Raw genomic sequence first — 18,159 nt, forward strand, 5'->3', positions numbered from 1 at the left:
AAACACAAGCTTCATGATAAGAAATCAGGCGCCTACAGCATGTTTTATTTCACTTGCCATGAATATATTAAAGTAATTGTCCAAGCACAGTGTGTTTTATTTGATTTTCACTAAAAATATGTTTGTACAAGGCCCCCAGCATTTGTCAGTAGACATTCATCAGAAGTCATACTAGCCAAAGCGGACTGCCGCCGTTGTTCCTTTTATTAATTAGCTTATCTTTAGAAAGACTACAGAATTTTTTGTGACCCCTTAAAGGAATGAGCTCTGATAACTACCATCTCCTTGAAATCTATCACAACAGGACAACTGCCTGAGTCTTGGCAGGCTACTCCAGGACTGAACATGCTGGAATGGTCAGCATTTGCTTATCTCTAGTAGACATGCATGGCGCTGTCCATATATTTGTCTGCTTGTCTCCAGCTCTGTAAAAAAGTTGATGGTCAGGCAAGGGTCAACAGAACTCCAAATGAAAAAGAAATAATTGTCTGCAGGTGGCCATATTTCATAAATCAAAATACTTGGAGCAATATTTCTTTTATGAAATATAAGCAATTAATTAATTCTGATAGCAACATCAATTGAATTACTGAGCAGCAAACAGCAGTGGCACCTTTACTCATTGCTACTCACATCACGTTTACACTGTTGGACCAGAACCAGAACAGGGCTCAGCAACCTTGTACCACCTTCTAACCAGGAAGAGCCTGATTATAAATGTTGGCAGGTAGGTAGGTAAAGTTTTTGCTTGCAGCCAGAAAGTACAAAACATGAGGAGGAATTCTGGTATACAGTATATGCTCCTATCCAATTATTTATATGCTTTAACGCTATACAGGGGTCTGTAATGGAGAATGTGAGTTGAGAAATGGCGAAACAGATGGCTGGTTCTTGGGGTACAAAAATGGATGTATGGATGGCGAGTAATTGAAAATTCTTTATTGCAGATATACTATACTCTGAATAATGAAACCCTGGGACACATTTGAAGCGTAAATCCATACCGTACTAGAATAGGGCTTATATCATACAACAAAAGGGAAGTTATGAAAAAGAGAAGATATATTGTTAGACTGTTTTCCTTTCACTTAAAAATTTTAACTGACACACTGATATAAGAACTCTCTTAATCCACTGGTATTTTCTTCTTTAGGGTAATCTCCCATTTTCAAGCCTAAACCTTACCGTAGTGTTTTATCTGGTGATCTAAAAAGTTTTTCTTTTTTATACCCATTTCAAGATATGCAGCTTTCCTTCCAGTTTTCCAGTAAGTGTTACGTTAACTGGCAACTTTAAACTGGCCTGGAATGGGTGAGTGTAGGTGTGTGGGCATGTACTATGATATATTGGGTTATTTCCTGCCTTGTGCCCAGCGCTGCTGAGATAAAATGTAATTCTTTTCAAACATAGAACTAGAACTTGAGCAGGTCTCAAATTAAACTACTGGCTTGATTGAGTAAATTGATGGATAGATTGTCTCTCAAACCTTGGCCGTTAATCCTTAATTCAATTCCTCATTGCCATGGGCTATCCAGGCAGCACCAGGTGAAAGCAGAAACTCACCCCTCTGTGAGCAGTCAGTTCATTTTAGGACCCATATGCACATGCACCTACACTCAAACTAACATGGAGTTAATTTAGAATCATTAATTAATCAAAGATGCACCTCTCAGGATGTATAAGGAAATCAGAGTATTTAGAAAATAAGCTATGCAGACAGGGGGGAGAAACTCCACTCAGACAGCAGTCATGCATGGGATTCAAACCAGACCTAGGTCTATTAGGCTTTCCAAGTAAAAACACAACAAAAATATACATATGCTGGTTAATTTTGTACCTGTGCAGTCCACTCCATTTGACAACTGAACAAAGCCAGGGGGGCAACGTCGATGGTGTGAGTCCACTGAAAGGCAAAACAGACAGGAGTTCAGTATCCATGAGGTGACAGATTTAATGTGCCATTATTCCTGTGCGCTAACATTAAAGCCAAAACCTGTCTCCAGCATTTCATTCACTTTCTTCCCTTTTACAGAAGCAGCCTTCACTTACAATGTAGTTAGAAGTGAAAGAAAATTTCACCTAATCCCCTCTGTCAGGCCAGCTTGCATGGTAACAATTGGTATCTGTCATTCTTCAGGATTTACACGACAGCAGCTGGCTCAGGCCCGCTGTGCTGGGTGCCAGTCTCTGTGACTTCAGACTGCTGGGAAAGTGCTTGATGAACTGAAACTGTTTCCTGAAGAGAAATCCTTTCAGGCGTGCCAGACCTCACTGGCTGGTGCTAAGATCTGGAAACCTCAAAAGTGCTGCCTCTGTGTGCAGTACTTGGCTGGATTTCTTTGTCAGTTTCAATAGTAGTAGAATCTACTATAATCACAATAGTAAATCGTACGGGTAAATAATCACAATAGTAAAAAAAGAAAACAAAATAAAGTAATTCATGGATGCCATCATTCATTGATGTCCAGTCAAATTCTGGACTCACTGTGTCCAATTCTCCACATTTGTTAAGTGGCAAGCATTCTTTGTAGCTCTCCTAGTCTTTCTTAGAACTATCTATGGGTCACAAATGATACTTTGGAATCCATAACTTGAATCTTGAGTATATATTCCCAAGCAGCATATACCATAAAGCTATACAACAAGCAGGAAATGAATGCAATGAATATGTATATAGTAATAAACATCCCAAAAAACTCAAATTTTGATCACCCACATACAGAATTCAGATTTAAGGGTGATGTAATTCTATGTGTTAACAATAGCATTACTACATTCATTTTTGTATCACATTTTAGAGTGTAACTATGTGCCCTGATGGGGATGTGCCACTTGCTCCATCCCCATCATTAGGCAAACTTTTTGGTATTTATTTATCATCGCCAGTTTTTACACTTGGCCAAACATATATTGCTTGGTCTAGAGCAACCTTGAAAACAAAAGTTAAAACTCTTGATATGGCAAGCAAGGAAATCTAATTCCCAATGAATTTTATTTTACTGAAAATATTGTGTATAAGGAAGAATTTGCTGCTTAAATATGTTGTTTAATTCAATAAGGAGTTACATAAGCATACAAGTATCTATGCAAATAGCATTTAAGCATAGAAATTACATATATACTGTGAATGCTAGGTGGCACTGTTGCCCCTTTTAACCCAACAGACAGGGCACAGGTTAAAAGCACCAAGAAGTACTTTAATACTTTGTCTTCTTAAAATCAGTTCCCAAAGCACCACAGCCACAATAAACAGGCAAATGAAAACAATAATAATCATCAATACAATTCTCTCTTATCTCCTCCACACCTCCCAGCAAGCGTTGTCCTCTACCTCCCGACTCTGGCTTGCTTGCTGGGTTGACAGCAGTCCTTTATATAGTCCTTGACCCGGAAGTGCTTCTGTCTTTCCGTCTATGTGACTTGCTAGCACTTCTGGGTCAGAGCTTCCACCCTTGTGACTTGGGAGTACTTCCGGGCTATGGATGAGGTATGACTCCTCCGGTCCTCTTGCAGTGTACCCTGGCGGCACCCACGGTACCCAGCAGGGCTGCGTTGTCAGACTCCATGTCCCATAGTGCCCTGTTGGCATCCGGGGCACCGCTGCAATCCAGGGAAGCTGCCATCTAGTGCTTTGTGGGAGGCAGTGTCCACAAGTAGCTGCCTTTCCCCATCCTTTTATTCTTTGGGCATCCTGGCCGGGTTGAGCTGCCGACCATCCATCATGATACATAGAGGCACAGCTGTAAGTGTTGTTCACCCATCCAATATTACAAGCACTTTTTAAAAGATGAATGAATATTCTAGATTTACTATTAAGCTCTTCTCTCACCATAAATATAATGCACAGAACATATCACTTCTTTCAGTTTAGAATGGGTTTCAGAAGCGGTACACCTTTACTATTTATTTGATTCTGGCACCCATCCTTGCTCTTGCCATGTAGTTCACCTACTAAGACAATCATCAGGCAAGTAGAGGGGTTAGGAATCAATGTCTTCAAGTGTTTTCACTATACATGGAGATAGTTGCCCATCTTCTAGTGTTGCAAACGAACGTGGCATGTTTGAAGTTAGGATCTCACCCATTCATGTTTCCATTTCATTTCTGAGAACCCAGGTCACTCAGGGTCTAGTGGCCTCCTTACACACTAGCATACCAAGTGTCTCTGTCAATGTGCATCTCTCACTCTTTCACACCCTCACTTTCTCACAGGAATGTCTTGTGCAGGACTTTGCCTAATGTGCGCTTTTGTTTTTATATCCATCCTTCATCTGATCCTACTTTTTCTCAAGGTTCTAGGAGGATAGAGTCTGTATCAGCAGCACATTGGGGCAAGGCATGAACAAAAGTTAAATTTGAAATCAGCTAGTGCTGGCACATTTACATATAACCAACCGATTTAGAGTCAACAACTGACCTAACTCTACATGTATTTTGAATGCTGGACAAAAACATAACATGGAGAAAAATCTACACAGTCATGGGAGTAAGAGACAAACTTCACACAGAAAGATTGGACCTAGTCTCTAAGCCCTCTTGTTCCAGTGCCAAATTAAATTTTATGAAGACTTCATAGAAAGTCTGTAAATCACACAATCAAACAAATACACATCAATGGACCACTTTATATTTTTGTAGCAACTTTCATTTTAAGCACTGCTACAAATTTATCACAAAACTGGTTTGTTAACCCTTCTGAACAACTCCATTCCTAATCCATACTGGGTCTACATCTGAGCACAATTACACAATGTGTGGTGCCAGGCCGCTGCTGTACTCACCAATGCAGGATTTCTTGTCAATATGCAATCTGTAACCATGGCGACAGCCACAGAGGTAGCTTCCAATTGTGTTGATGCAGCTGTGTGTACAGTGGCTGGCATTAGGCTGGGCACATTCATTCACATCTGAAAATGAACAGCAATATATTTAGTGATGCCAGTGAACTAATAAGGTAATGGGATTCCTAGCAAGAAAAGTACTGCCCGAGTCTGTTGACACATTAGACAAGATTTCTTTCCAACTTTCCAAATACCAGCTTAGTTTACCAGACCTGACATTTTTTTCTGTATTGATCTTTCCTAATATGTCATTAAAACCTGTCTCCATATTGCCAGCTACCCACATGAATATATTGCAGCACCACCTGAAAACCCTTGTAAGATATTTTAATTTATTCTCCATTCACCCATTTATTCATCACTTTTTCCCCATCTGCTCTTCCAGGACATGATGGTGCCAATCCAGAGACCAATCTAGTAGCCAGAATGAGATGCTAGCTTGCCCCAGGGAGTTTTTTTTTCTTTTTATTAATTTTTATTTGATTTGTGTTGGTGTAGTCTTTTAGGCGTCTTTTCCTGCTTGTGTGATTCAATCACAAAAAAGCTTAACTAGATGCATGGATTCTTCAAACATGCGTTCACCTTCATTTTTTCTTAATTTCTGTTAAGAGACTTTGCATCTTCATGTCATATTCAGTATAGACACAGCATATGTGAAGTAGCGGTTTACAAGCATCTGTATGTCCCTAGCAAAACACTGTTTTTGGTTTAGCATTAATCCAGTCATGCACTTCTACGTTATGCAAATCAAACACTATCTTAGTTGTAATGTAAACTTCTGTGTCGTTCATCGTCTGTCAGTGATCATGATGACCTCGTCTTCCCCCTTTTACTCATCAGTGGTTGATGCTACCTTGAGCTTTCTCATCCTGTTACACTTGTCTGACCATCTGAACATCTTTTTTTACTCATTATGCACTCTGGTGGACTATAGATTTGTTCCCACACTAAGAACAATAATGGTTGTGAATTTCACCTATTTTAACACATGCTGTGCACAAATACTTTCACATTTCCCTGCTTGCCTTTAGTGTAGTCTAATAGATATGTAACATCATTCATGACTGACAACAGAGTCAACTGAGTCAACAGCAGCAGAAATGCCAGACTGAGAGTTAGGTTACAAACACATATATATTGTCACTTGTGTGTATAATGGGAGCAGTTTAAAAGCTGGGGAAATTGTAATTTTCCACCAGAACACAAGAGGGCACTGTTGAGTAACACCTTGTCTCTTCCTTTCTCTGCAGACTGGAAGATTGACGGATTTACCATCCTTGACGTCACTTCCGGTGTCTGCCTGCCTGGACCCATATCAGCCGAAACTCAGCCATCTTGAAGCAGATGTGGCGAATCACATCTTTAACAGCATTTTTCTTTTATTTCAACATGCTTATAACACGCATTTTGTTTATATTATATAGGGTTTGTCTTTGGGTGGCCCAACACTTCGCAGTCATCTGTGTTTTTCCTTGCAGTATATGTAATATATATTTTTTTAACTGACCCCATATGAGTGTGGTTGTGGGTGTGAGTTCTTTTTTGAACTGGTACCCTGTCCTGTACAGTTTTCTGTCTTTTGCCCAGTGCTTTATTCTCCTGTCCTTGTCAATTATCTAGGTCTGCTGATTTTCTCACAATTCCCAATGATGTGCATATTAGGTCGACTGGTACACTTAACTGACCTACAGTACATCCTATTTAGGGTCAACCCTCCCCAAAAACCAGATCAACAGGTTCCAGCTCTGTATGAGGTCCTCACACAATCGAGATTAAAAAGATTTAATTCTCCAAACTTGACTGAGAAGGACATGTCTTCCAGTCCCGGCACTAGGCTGGTCTCCTTTGAGCACTGTCTAGTGCTGCTGTGACTTTATTTGTAGTGTGGTGAGTAAAAGTGCACACGGCACGACAGATGAAGTCTCATTAGTACATTAGACCAGCGTTTCTCAAACACTGGCAGTGGGTCATGGGCTCCTGCTGGTGGGTGATGAGTTGTTATTGTTTGTAATGGCAGTGGCAGTCATAGAGGTTCTCCTCTCTAATGACCATGCTCAATCTCCCCCCACTCATCCTGATGATTGTACTTGAGGAACCTCCACCCCTGATTGTAATGATCGTGCTCAACTCATAAATGGGGACCAGTTTTGATTGTTATGATTTTGCTCGACTCACCACCCCCAAGCACGCTGTGGAGATCATGCCACAATTTACTGGGTTTGGAGAAGGCACTTTCATGGGAAAAAGTGGGTTGCGACACCAAAAAAATTCAGAAACACTCTACTAGGCAGTCTGAACATAAAGTGCCTTAATTTATGTTCCACAATTTTTAAGACATAACCCAACATTTTATTTGCCTTTTTAATTGCTTCTGCATATTGCCTTAACTAATTCCTTAATTTATATATATTTTCTGAGCACGCTTTCTTCGTGAAAGAGTTCTAGAGTCTAATGTTCTATACTATTTGAAATTGGAAAAAAACAAATTCTCACTTACAGGATCTGTTCAAAACCTTTTTTTAAAATATAGCAGGATCTAATCAATAACATTTCAGAATAATCTTCTATATCGTGAAAAGGATAATCTTCCTTCCTTGCTGTTTTGAAAGAGTAGCTTTGGTTGTTGGCTCTCCTCTTTTTCTCTTGGGTGAGGGCTGAATTTTGCTTTGTTAAATTTGACTTGATTGTATGGAATGTTATCTGGTTCTAATTAAAATCAATAAAAAAAACAAAAGGAGTTCTAGAGTTGATCCCAACCAGCATTAGGAGAAAATACAACCCTGGAAAGGATGCCAAGTCCATCAAATTGCACATTAGCAGATGCTCTCAGACATTTGAATACAAAAAGTTACCACTCTGGCTCCCTTACCCAGTACTACTCACCCTCACACACACTCTGATCAGTCAGGCGGAAGCCACGGTGACACAGGCATCTGTAGCTACCTGCTGTGTTTTCACACCGGTGTGCACATCCATGTGATGTTTCTTCACACTCGTTTTGGTCTGAGTGACAGAAAGAGAGCACATGAGAACCCATTACCCACATGGCTGGTTAAGGAGTGCACTGTGGCCCATGTACAGTACTTTCAGCCCATAGGAATATTTGGTGACAGTAAAGACTTCTTCATATATTACTTATCAATTTACACAAATAAAGCCTTTTTTTCTTGCTATACTGCGGTAAGTAATGTATAGACAGGTAGTCCGCATTGTAAAGTGTTACACAGTTAATTGGTGTACCTATAGTAGATCCTATTCTAAAGTTTTACCAAATACAATTAGTATTTTCTAAAGCACATGAAATGTCATTTTGGTTGATGCTGGACATTTAAATGTGCTAAATAAAATAAACTGTACTGTCAAAATTACATTTCAAGACCAGTCTCCTCTTTGGAGGAATTTACACACAGCTCATAGCTCACCTTCACAGCGCTTTCCATCAGGCAGTAGCCGGTATCCCACAGGACAGGCACAGCGATAAGAGCCAATCAGATTCTCACAGTGGTGCATGCAACGAGAGGGATGCAGATGACACTCATTGATGTCTAAATGAGAAATGAACGAGGCAAAGACTGAGAGGTCAAGTCAATATGGTAAACTAAATTAACAGAAAGGTGCAGAGAGCAAAGCCAGCAACATTGAAGGTGTGATTTACACACTGAGGGATGAAATATACATAAATACTGCATATATAGATATAGATGTATACTAACTGTTCCCCGCGGCTCAACCCGCGTAGTAGTGAAACCGGACAAACTTATCAATAAACAAAAAGGTAGCGCTAGCTAAGCGGAGGTAAGTTATGCTCCAAAACACAGAGGTAGACCGACTCCCCACTCCTGACGCCATGCCTCACCCTGCCCTCGGCCCGTAGCCTCTATCTTGGATTAGCGTAAATAAATTTGCAATAATTTGCAAGCAAATTATGATTCTTAGTGTGATGAGAGAAGTCAAAAATCAATTGGAATGTTCAAGTAAATTACAGAAAAAAAACCCGATCTAAATCCGTTAAGTAGTTCTCTCGTGAAAAGCAGACAGACAGACTTAGGATTTTTATATATATATTCATGACATTTGTAGTCTGAATCACAATTTGGACCCCGAGAGGGGGTGCAGTGAGTGAGAGAAGTAGGGCGAAACACGGGTCACGTACTCTTTACATTATTTGTCAGTAAACTATTTAATATATTATATACTGTATATATATATATATATATATATATATATATATATATATATATATATATATATATATATATATATATATATATATATACTGTGTATATATATATATATACACATACATACACATATATACAGTATATAAACATACTTGGTAGCACATTGAATGGAGGTAAGAAAATAAAATTGCAAAACAATTCATATGGTCCAACTCATTCTTCAACAGACTGGGCAAAGACTGGTCAGACAAGTGACTTGACCATATGATGTTGAACAAATGAATAAATAAAGTGCTTCTCTCTTTGTTATCTGTGTACTATAATACTTTTATATTTGTCATCCTATGTGACATTAAGGTCACTCTGGCACCAGACACTGAGTTCCCTCTTAGAAAATGCCACAATTCATTCTCTACCTGCAAATGAAATGAACCAGCAAACCAAGCACACAACAAATCTGATTATTTCTTCGTAGAGTAGATGACTTGCATTGTTATCACCACCACATAATAAAATGCTGATGTGTTGAACATTCCTATGCACTAAATTTACCATCCTGCTTGCATTTAAGGGCACCCTGATACCAGGGGCCCGATGTGCCACATATTCAGCCCCCTCCTAACATCAAAATCTGACCTTCCCCAAACACACGAGTGATTTCCCCAGAGGAGCTAAAAAAGAACTCCTGTCTGCCTGGTGATAGCATCTTTGCCAGTGAGCTGTAACAGACTTACACATGAAACAGGTTTAATATTATGAACCTTTTTAAATGACAGCTGGAAACATTTTTCAGGGTGAAGTACTGCTTAGAAATGATGTCTAACATGCAGCTCTGGAGTCCTGGATTTGAATTGCAGTCTCGTCACTTTCTGTGGAGTTTTTCTCTTTAGAGATTCTAGTTTTCCTCCATTATATCAGAGACTTGCATTCTAGCTTATTGGAAGAATTGAATCTAAATTTACAAGTAGGTGCGTGAGCATGCCCAGTCCAGGGTTTGCTCCTCCCTTGTGCTCCAAACACGGAACTGAAAGCTGGATTTAGTTTATATATTGTCACACACGTGCGCATGGGAGGCAGCTAAAGGGCTTGAGTAAAGGCAGTTCTGAGGCATGCTGGGATGTGGCAGAGTGCACTGACTCTTTTTCTTCCTTCCTTGTAGACCATTCATGGGAGATTCCACCTGGCTCTCTTGACGTCACTTCCGGGACCGAGCCAATGAAAGGAGACCTTGCCGACTCCGGCCCCTGTGATGTCACATCTGGGCTCGAACCAATGGCTGAAGAACATGAGCCCGATCCTTATGATCTCACTTTCTGTCTCCCCCTTTAAAAGCCTGCACCTTTTCCCTATGAAAAGCTCAATTTTGGTCTCATCAGATTATAAAACCTTCTTCCAGCCAACTTCAAAGTCTCCCATGTGCCTTCTGGCAAACTCTAACTGAAATGTCATGTACATTTTTTTGTCTTTGCCACTTTCCCATAAAGATGTGACTAGTGAAGCACCCTGACAACAGCTGTTGTCTACACAGTCTGTCCAGATTTTCCTCACTGTAGCTTGTAACTCCTTCCGTGTTATCAGAGGCCTCTGGGAGGCCTCACTCACTGGTCTTTTTCATGCACATGCATTCAGTTTTTGTGGATGGCCTGCTCTAGGCAGATTTACCACTGTCCCATACTCATTCCGTTTCTTAATGGCTGATTTAACCAGACTCAAGGGAGATTCCTTGACTTGGATATTTTCTTGTCTCTATCCCCTGTCCTTTGCTTTTTTTGGAGTTTCTTGGAGTGTTCTTTTTCTGTCATTGTGTAGTTTAGGCCACGATATTGACTCACAACAAGGTAGACCATCCATATATAGGAGCACCTAGACTACAATCAAATGAAACCCATTGGCTGTAGACAGATAATATCTACTGCACTTATTACGTCCAGTTTCCAACCCGCTGAATCCGAAAACAGGGTCACGGGGGTCTGCTGGAGCCAATCCCAGCCAACACAGGGCACAAGGCAGAAACCAATCCTGGGCAGGGTGCCAACCCACCGCAGCACTTATTATGTGATTTCTAAAACTAATTGGTTGCACCAGGAATGATTTAAGTGTGCCATATTAAAAGGCCACTGTCATAAAGGCAAAAGGAGAAAAGGCTAGACTGTGTCGTGCCACACTTCAACCCTCCCTGAATTTCGACAAAGCAAAGGAGTTCATTGTTGACTTCAGAAAGAACAAAGGCAGTCACGCGCCACTCTACATCAACATTTCCCTCATCCAGTAAGTTAGCAGCTTCAGGCTTCTGGATGTCTGACTTCCTTTTGTGGCCTGTCAACATCACCGGCATACTTCAAAAGGTTCAGCAAAGGCTTTATTTTGCTCAGGAGGCTATAAATCCTTGGGGTGAAAGCCAAATAACTAGTGAACCTCTATTGCAGCACTATTCCTAGTGTCCTGACCAGATTCATCAAGGTGTGGTTTGGCAATCTGGCATGAAATGATCGCAAACTCATCCAAAGGACTGTCCATACAACTTCTAAACTCATTGGGACTGACCTTCTACAGCTTCACACCATCCATTCCACGAGACATCAGAGAAGAGCTAAAGCCATCATCCCAGATGATAGGCACCCAGCTCATTCCCTTTTTCACATCTGCCTTCTGCTAGGCGCTACCAGAGCCTCACCACTCTCTCCACCCTCTTCAGGGACAGCCTGCAGCTCTGCGCGTAACATTAATTATTGATCTCTAGTGGTAAGAACCACTAATGAGTTTTGTGACAATTTCCAAGGTGCTACGGTAATACAGACTGTGGGCTTCATGTTGCAATGGGCTAGTGCTAACTCTAAACCTGATGCTCCTCTGAGCCTTCCATCAGAAACGCTCTTCTAAACTGTAGGCAGTGCAATTGCATTGTGGCAAGTACCTGAAAAACATGTCCTGCCTCTTAACTAGCTGAAAAATTGAAATTCTGCATATTTTTGAAAGTGGTTCAAGTTGAAGCTGGAAAGACTATACAAAAAAAAAAAAAAGTAACGACAAACTTTTGCACACTATTGCCAAGCACTGGAGCGAGACAAAGAATTTTAAATGCCGGCTTTGTTCTACTGTCAAGGCCGATATTCTCCATCTGCTAGGAAAGTTAAAAAGCCCGCTGCCACGGGAGGCACCTCCAGTCGGCTGCATTCCACGTCATGCTTGTGGCTGTCAAGGTCTTTTTCCAGATTTGCTGCTTGCCAAGCTGTTTTTTTTTTTATTGCAGGCCTGGCTGCCTCACTTAGACACCTTCCCTCTGAGGTTTGGCAGAGCAGATAAACACGTGCATTTTGATCCCAGTAGAAAGGCAGCCGGGTAGCTAGACTGTTCTACCCACCCTTTCAACCAGTGCACCAAATGGGAGGGGGGGGGGCATTACAATTCCCCATCAAATGGCAGTCAAATCTAGATGACGGACTCAGTCAAACATCACCTTGGCTCCTAATCAGTTCCAGATGCTCTTGTCACACAGCTACATAGCTCCACGTGAAGACTGCCTGTGCATTGGTGACATGGTGCCTCAATATTTAAACCTACCTGACTTCAGACTTTTCAGGTGTGCTTGTCTAGAATGCTTCATTTGCTCTAGTACTGTTATCCTATGACAGAAATCCCGAGTGCATATCTCTACCAGAAAGGTATTTTTAAGCAATAACAATAAATTAGAAATTTTCCTCATTGCTCATCTGCCACCCTTAAATAATCACGACTTTTATAATAATCACGGTTTGCGTAACTGACAACATACCTGCACATGTGTGTCCATCTGATTTCAGCCGGTATCCACGCCGACAAGCACACATGTAACTCCCCGCAGTATTTAGACATCCTTGTTGGCATAAACTGGGACCAGGAATGTGACATTCATCAAAGTCTACAACCAAGGAGCAGAGCAACCAGTGAGTGATGAGACATGTTAGCACACTGAGAAAAAAAAAGGAGAAATAGCTAAGCCAGTTCTACAAAGGTCTGATGGGAAATTGGATTATTGTTTATCTGGATGATATCTTCATCCAAGGTGACTTTCTAGATCAGAATTTAGCACACTGTCTGCCCTATCTACTCACATGTGAGTTTGTTGTAAAGTTCATCACAGGCTTTGAGTGGCCCTATCAGTAAATGAGCTTCATTTTGGAAGAACTCTGGTTTATTGTCTTTTATTCTATTTAATGCTTTGTCTATCTATCTGTTTTAAGTGTTCTATTCAGGAAACATTTGTATCCAATGTTACATACTGTATACCTGCTGTTTCTTTCTGAGACTCTGAAGCACCTTGAGCATGGGAAAGGTGCTATAATAAATACAATGTATTATTATTATTATTATTATTATTATTATTATCATCATCATGTATCTAACCCTGATGCCTGAGCTGTGAATACTGGACTTGAACAGACAGTTGTTTGCCATCTATCTATCTATCTATCTATCTATCTATCTATCTATCTATTTCATATTCTTACATCATACACTCAAATAACAATGGACACTCAAAAATTAAGGCACTGCCCTCAAAACCGTAGCTTTTAAAATTTTAATTTAAAAATGATGGTCCTATTGTGAGTGGAAGAGTCAATCTTAGAAGGATAAAGCTTTAAGCTAAACTCATACTATTGCTTGCTTAAGCAGAATAGAATACAAATTTCTTTCATAGCTATAGATTATGGTATAGCCTGTCACCCTCCGTAAGTTAATATGAGATATAACTTTCTTGCTATATCAGTAATACAATGTGTTAATTAAGTCAGTGTGTGTTTTGGAATAGGCTCATTGCTAGCATGGACTGACAGACACATTTGCAGTTTGTGAATAGATAGGCGTACAGTTTTCTGACCGTATAGAAATGGTTCGACTGTATAAGCAAACTTAAAGAAACGAAACAAGATATCCATCCATCCATCCATTTTCCCCATTGAATCCAAACACAGGGTCACGGGGGTCTGCTGGAGCCAATCCCAGCCAACACAGGGCACAAGGCAGGAACCAATCCCGGGCAGGGTGCCAACCCACCACAGGAAACAAGATATAAGCTACAATAGAGCTTTTCTTAAGCAAGAACCTTTCTTTACTTTGCAATATCTATTTTTCTATCTATTTTGTGTGAACTTTTTTACTTTGAACTTTTACTAAAGCTTTTAAAAAAACGAAGAGATTTGGTCTGTGGAATCATTTCATGTGTCAGGCTCATGCTAGAATCCCATGATGCAAACTAAATCTGCAGAACTTTGGTCATTTTGGGAAAGCGTAGCTACAGCGTGGTTAACTATGAAATACGTTACCTTCCAAAAGACCCCTTCACTTTTTTCACATTCTGTTACACTACAACCTTAGGCTGAAATCTTTTATCAAACAACCCTCACTGCCCCAGAATTACAGACTGAAAACAAGATATTAGAAATTTTTGCAAACTAATTAAAAATAAAAAAAACTTAAATATCACATTGACACAACTATTCAGGCAGCTTACTTAGTAATTAGTTGAGGCCCCTTTGGCAGCAAATATGTCTTGGAGTCTTCTTGGATATGACGTGGCAAGCTTCACACATCTGGATTTCTCAAGTTCGGTCAGGTTGGATGGAGACTGTCAGTGGACAGCTATTTTTAGGTCTGTCCAGAGATGTTTGATTGGGTTTAAGTATGGGCTCTGGCTGGACAACTGAAGAACATTCACAGGGTTGACCCTAAGCCTCTCCTATGTTTTCTTTGCTTTGAGTTCAAGGTTATTGTCCTGTTGGAAGGTGGGCATATAGTCCAGTTTGAGGCCTAGCATGCTCTGCTATACAGTATATCTAAATATCTCTGTATTTTGCTCCAATTCAACTTTCTTCAATCCTGAGTAGTCTCCCAGTCCCTACTGCTGAAAAACAACTCCATAGCATGATGTTGCCACCACCATGCTTTACAGCTGGAATGGTGTCTGGTTTCAGGTGTCCAAAGAATCATGGTTCACATAGTCTTAGAGTACTTTTGGTGCCCTTTTGTAAACTCCAAGAGGGTGTTCATGTGTTGTCTGGCCACTCTGCCAAAAAGCCCAAATTAGTGGATTATTGCTGTTGTGGTTGTCCTTCTTTCTAGATTTTTTCTCATCTACACAGAGGTTCTCTGGAGCTCAGACAGAGTCACTATCGGGTTCTTGGTTACTTCTCTAACAGAGATCCTTCTCCCATGAAACCTTAGTTTGGCTGGGCAGCCATTTCTAAATTGTGATTGTTCCAAACTTATTCTACTTAAGAATTATGGAGGCTGCTGTGCTCTTGGGAACCTTCAATACTGAAGAAATTCTTCGTAGGCTTCCCTAGCTCTATGCCTCCAAATAATCTTGTTTCTAAGCTTTCCATGCAATTCCTTTGACCTCATGGCTTGGTTTTTGGTCTGATGCACATTTTCAGCCTTTTCAATACAGGTATGAGCCTTTCCTAATCATGTACAATCAGCTGAATTGATCACAGGTACTGAAGACTCTAAACAAGGTGTTGAAACATCTCATCAATAGTTTGCACCTGAGACAGATTTTAAGTGTCAAAGCAAATGATCTCAATACTTGCATGAATTGGATATTTCAGCTTTTTTATTTTTAATACATTTTCAAAGGCTCCATAAAATCCTGTTTTCACTTTGCCACATTGAGTGTTTGATGAGGCAAAAATTGAATTCAAACACTTCTAGCATAAGGCAGCACAGCAACAAAATATATAAAAAGTGAAGGGTTCTGCATACTTTCTGTTGGCACTGTATTTGGCTAGCTTTATCCGAAGGGCCTTGCAAGTTTAGCAGACTGAGGTGAGCTAAATTACAAAGCTCATTAAGCAGGCCTTGGACCAAAACATTGTAGATAAACAGTTCAATATACCAGACAGTCTATACCATGACTGTAATCTAATTAATGAATAGCCAAGAAGTGAACCCTTCAACAGGCAAGCAGTGATCTGCAAACTGCTATTATAAATATAAATCATCAAGAACCTTTAAAAGAAATTGTACATAAGAAAATATAAAGTACAGAATGGAATCAAGCTGGGTGAGTAATCAATATCAAAATGATCAGAAAACAGAAAATATACATATTTATGTTAATTATAAAATGTCTCATATGCATCATAGTTCCTCCGGAGCAAAATATTTAACCTCATTACATGTCCTTGATGGGGCTGATGCAGCCTTAAACTTCTCAGAATGACAAAAACAGAAGTACAGTTAATTTTTCTCAGGGCTTTATCAGGAGAAATTTTACATTTTTTTAAGATTAAACAGCTTTAAAATATCTAGTACGATCAACTAAATATGAACATATAGACAGCATCTCCAGACTCCAGAATTATTTTTAAAACATCCACTCAAAGATGATCTAAGGAGAGGTTAGGAATAGGGCCTTTGATCTCGATTCTCAGAAAATGAATTAAATCCAGCCACTGACAAAATACTCTCTTCATCAGTTTGGGCAAAAAGTATAATTCAGGTAAACATTGTGGATCAAATACACTTACTTCAACCAGGTTTATCTAAAATATAATCGAGGGCAAGACCTAAACTGTTAATGATGCCATCTAGGGGCCTACCTCACTATGTCATGCCTTTTGTGAATGTCCTACATTCAGATCTTATTTGCCAAAAAGTTTTGGACTTATAATTACTTCAAAACTTTATTTGAAATAACACCTAATGGAACAACATCCTGTCATGAAACATCTGTTGTGGCTAAGCTGCTTGTTCATGATCTTATTTTATCTAACTCAGTTAGAATTTCTAATCCAGTCTCACAACTTAATGGGAAACATCTTATCTATTTAAAATTAGAAAAATCAATTTTATCTATTAGAAACTGCATAAACATTTTTCTCAAGTTGACAAAAATAATTAATACTCTTCTAAAACAGATTATCTGGGTCTTTACTAAATTTTATATTGTCTTTTTAATGGGTAACTAATTAATATGGAGGTTCTCCTGTCCCAAACATCTCCAAACAGTGCAGGGGAAGAGTGTTCAGAAAGATAAGAAACTTAGCTTAGTGTGAGGTTATGGCGGTTTATGGGTTTAGTGGGCATTTTATTGAAACAATGCTCCATGCTAGTGTTGGATACTGCCTGCTCTTTTATAGTTCTATAATGGGCTCTGCTTCCTCTGGGACCGAGAAACTCAATTAAGTGTTTTGGGAAAACCTATGAATAGAGGGTTGATTCCTCCTTGTGTGCATTTGAATCTGTATTAAAATATGAGAGAGAAACACAGTCATTAGGATTTAAGAGAGGAACAGGCCAGAAGGTGGGTGAAATACTTGCACTTTGAAGTAGACCCTTTCAATGTGCTTAACAGTGAGTACAGGTTGACATACCTTGACAATTGTTTCCTACTTGTGTAAAACCTTCAGGACAAGAGCAGCGATAAGATCCACGAGTGTTCCTGCACCTACCAGGACAGAGAGAAACATCTTCCCTGCACTCATCCACATCTGTAGATAAAGAAAGAAGAAGGAGGAAGAGGACATTTGAAAACTTTCCCACTCAGTATCATCATCAATAAGAAATGTCACAAATGGGTCATTCTCATGAAAAGCAAATGAAATGTAGTTAACAACTAAAATCAATTTAGAGTCGTCAAAGAAACTAACTCACATCTTTGGGATGTAGAAAAAATCTCCATTAACACAGGGAGTACCTGCAAACTCTACTCAGACAGGTCCCTACAGCTGGGAGGAAGCAGCACAAAACATGGCACAACATGTGCCACCATACTCTAGGGCGTCTATGGAGAAAGCATTTGTCTGGAATGAATACACAATATATACATATATGAGGAGTGATCAAAAAAGTTTTCACCTACTGAGAGAATAACGAGTATAACCAAACCACTTTTATTTTTAGCATAATCTTTGAGAACATCAATACACTACTACAATGATCACAACTGTTTTCTGTGCCATTCTAGGAAAAATATTTTTGCTTAAGCACCTGCTCTGCAGCTGATTTGGCAAATTCATCAATGGTGTAGAGATTTGTTTGTTGCCCCCCAGATTAGGGAATACAGTATGTGGTAGTCACATAAAGCAAAGTATGGAGAATATGGGGGTATGGTATCCCTTCATATCAACAGTTTGCAGAGTGGTCTTTGCAACCCA

The 18,159-nt window shown here is 39.7% G+C and overlaps 1 protein-coding gene across 4 annotated transcripts in view; it reads right to left on the bottom strand.

The window, feature by feature from the left end:
* The window catches only part of LOC114645883 (uncharacterized), a 235,378-nt gene that overhangs the window by 83,206 nt on the left and 134,013 nt on the right, over positions 1–18,159 (bottom strand). For all 4 annotated transcript variants that reach the window (XM_028793784.2, XM_028793783.2, XM_028793782.2 and 1 more), the window contains exons 10-15: positions 17,377–17,493; positions 12,795–12,920; positions 8,264–8,386; positions 7,725–7,844; positions 4,782–4,907; positions 1,838–1,903 (exon numbers count right to left, since the gene is read on the bottom strand). In XM_028793784.2, the coding sequence (XP_028649617.1) occupies positions 1,838–1,903; positions 4,782–4,907; positions 7,725–7,844; positions 8,264–8,386; positions 12,795–12,920; positions 17,377–17,493 (678 nt within the window). The remainder of the gene's footprint in view (positions 1–1,837; positions 1,904–4,781; positions 4,908–7,724; positions 7,845–8,263; positions 8,387–12,794; positions 12,921–17,376; positions 17,494–18,159) is intronic.

This window comes from Erpetoichthys calabaricus, chromosome 2 (genome assembly GCF_900747795.2).
Source record: "Erpetoichthys calabaricus chromosome 2, fErpCal1.3, whole genome shotgun sequence".
NCBI lineage: Eukaryota > Metazoa > Chordata > Cladistia > Polypteriformes > Polypteridae > Erpetoichthys > Erpetoichthys calabaricus.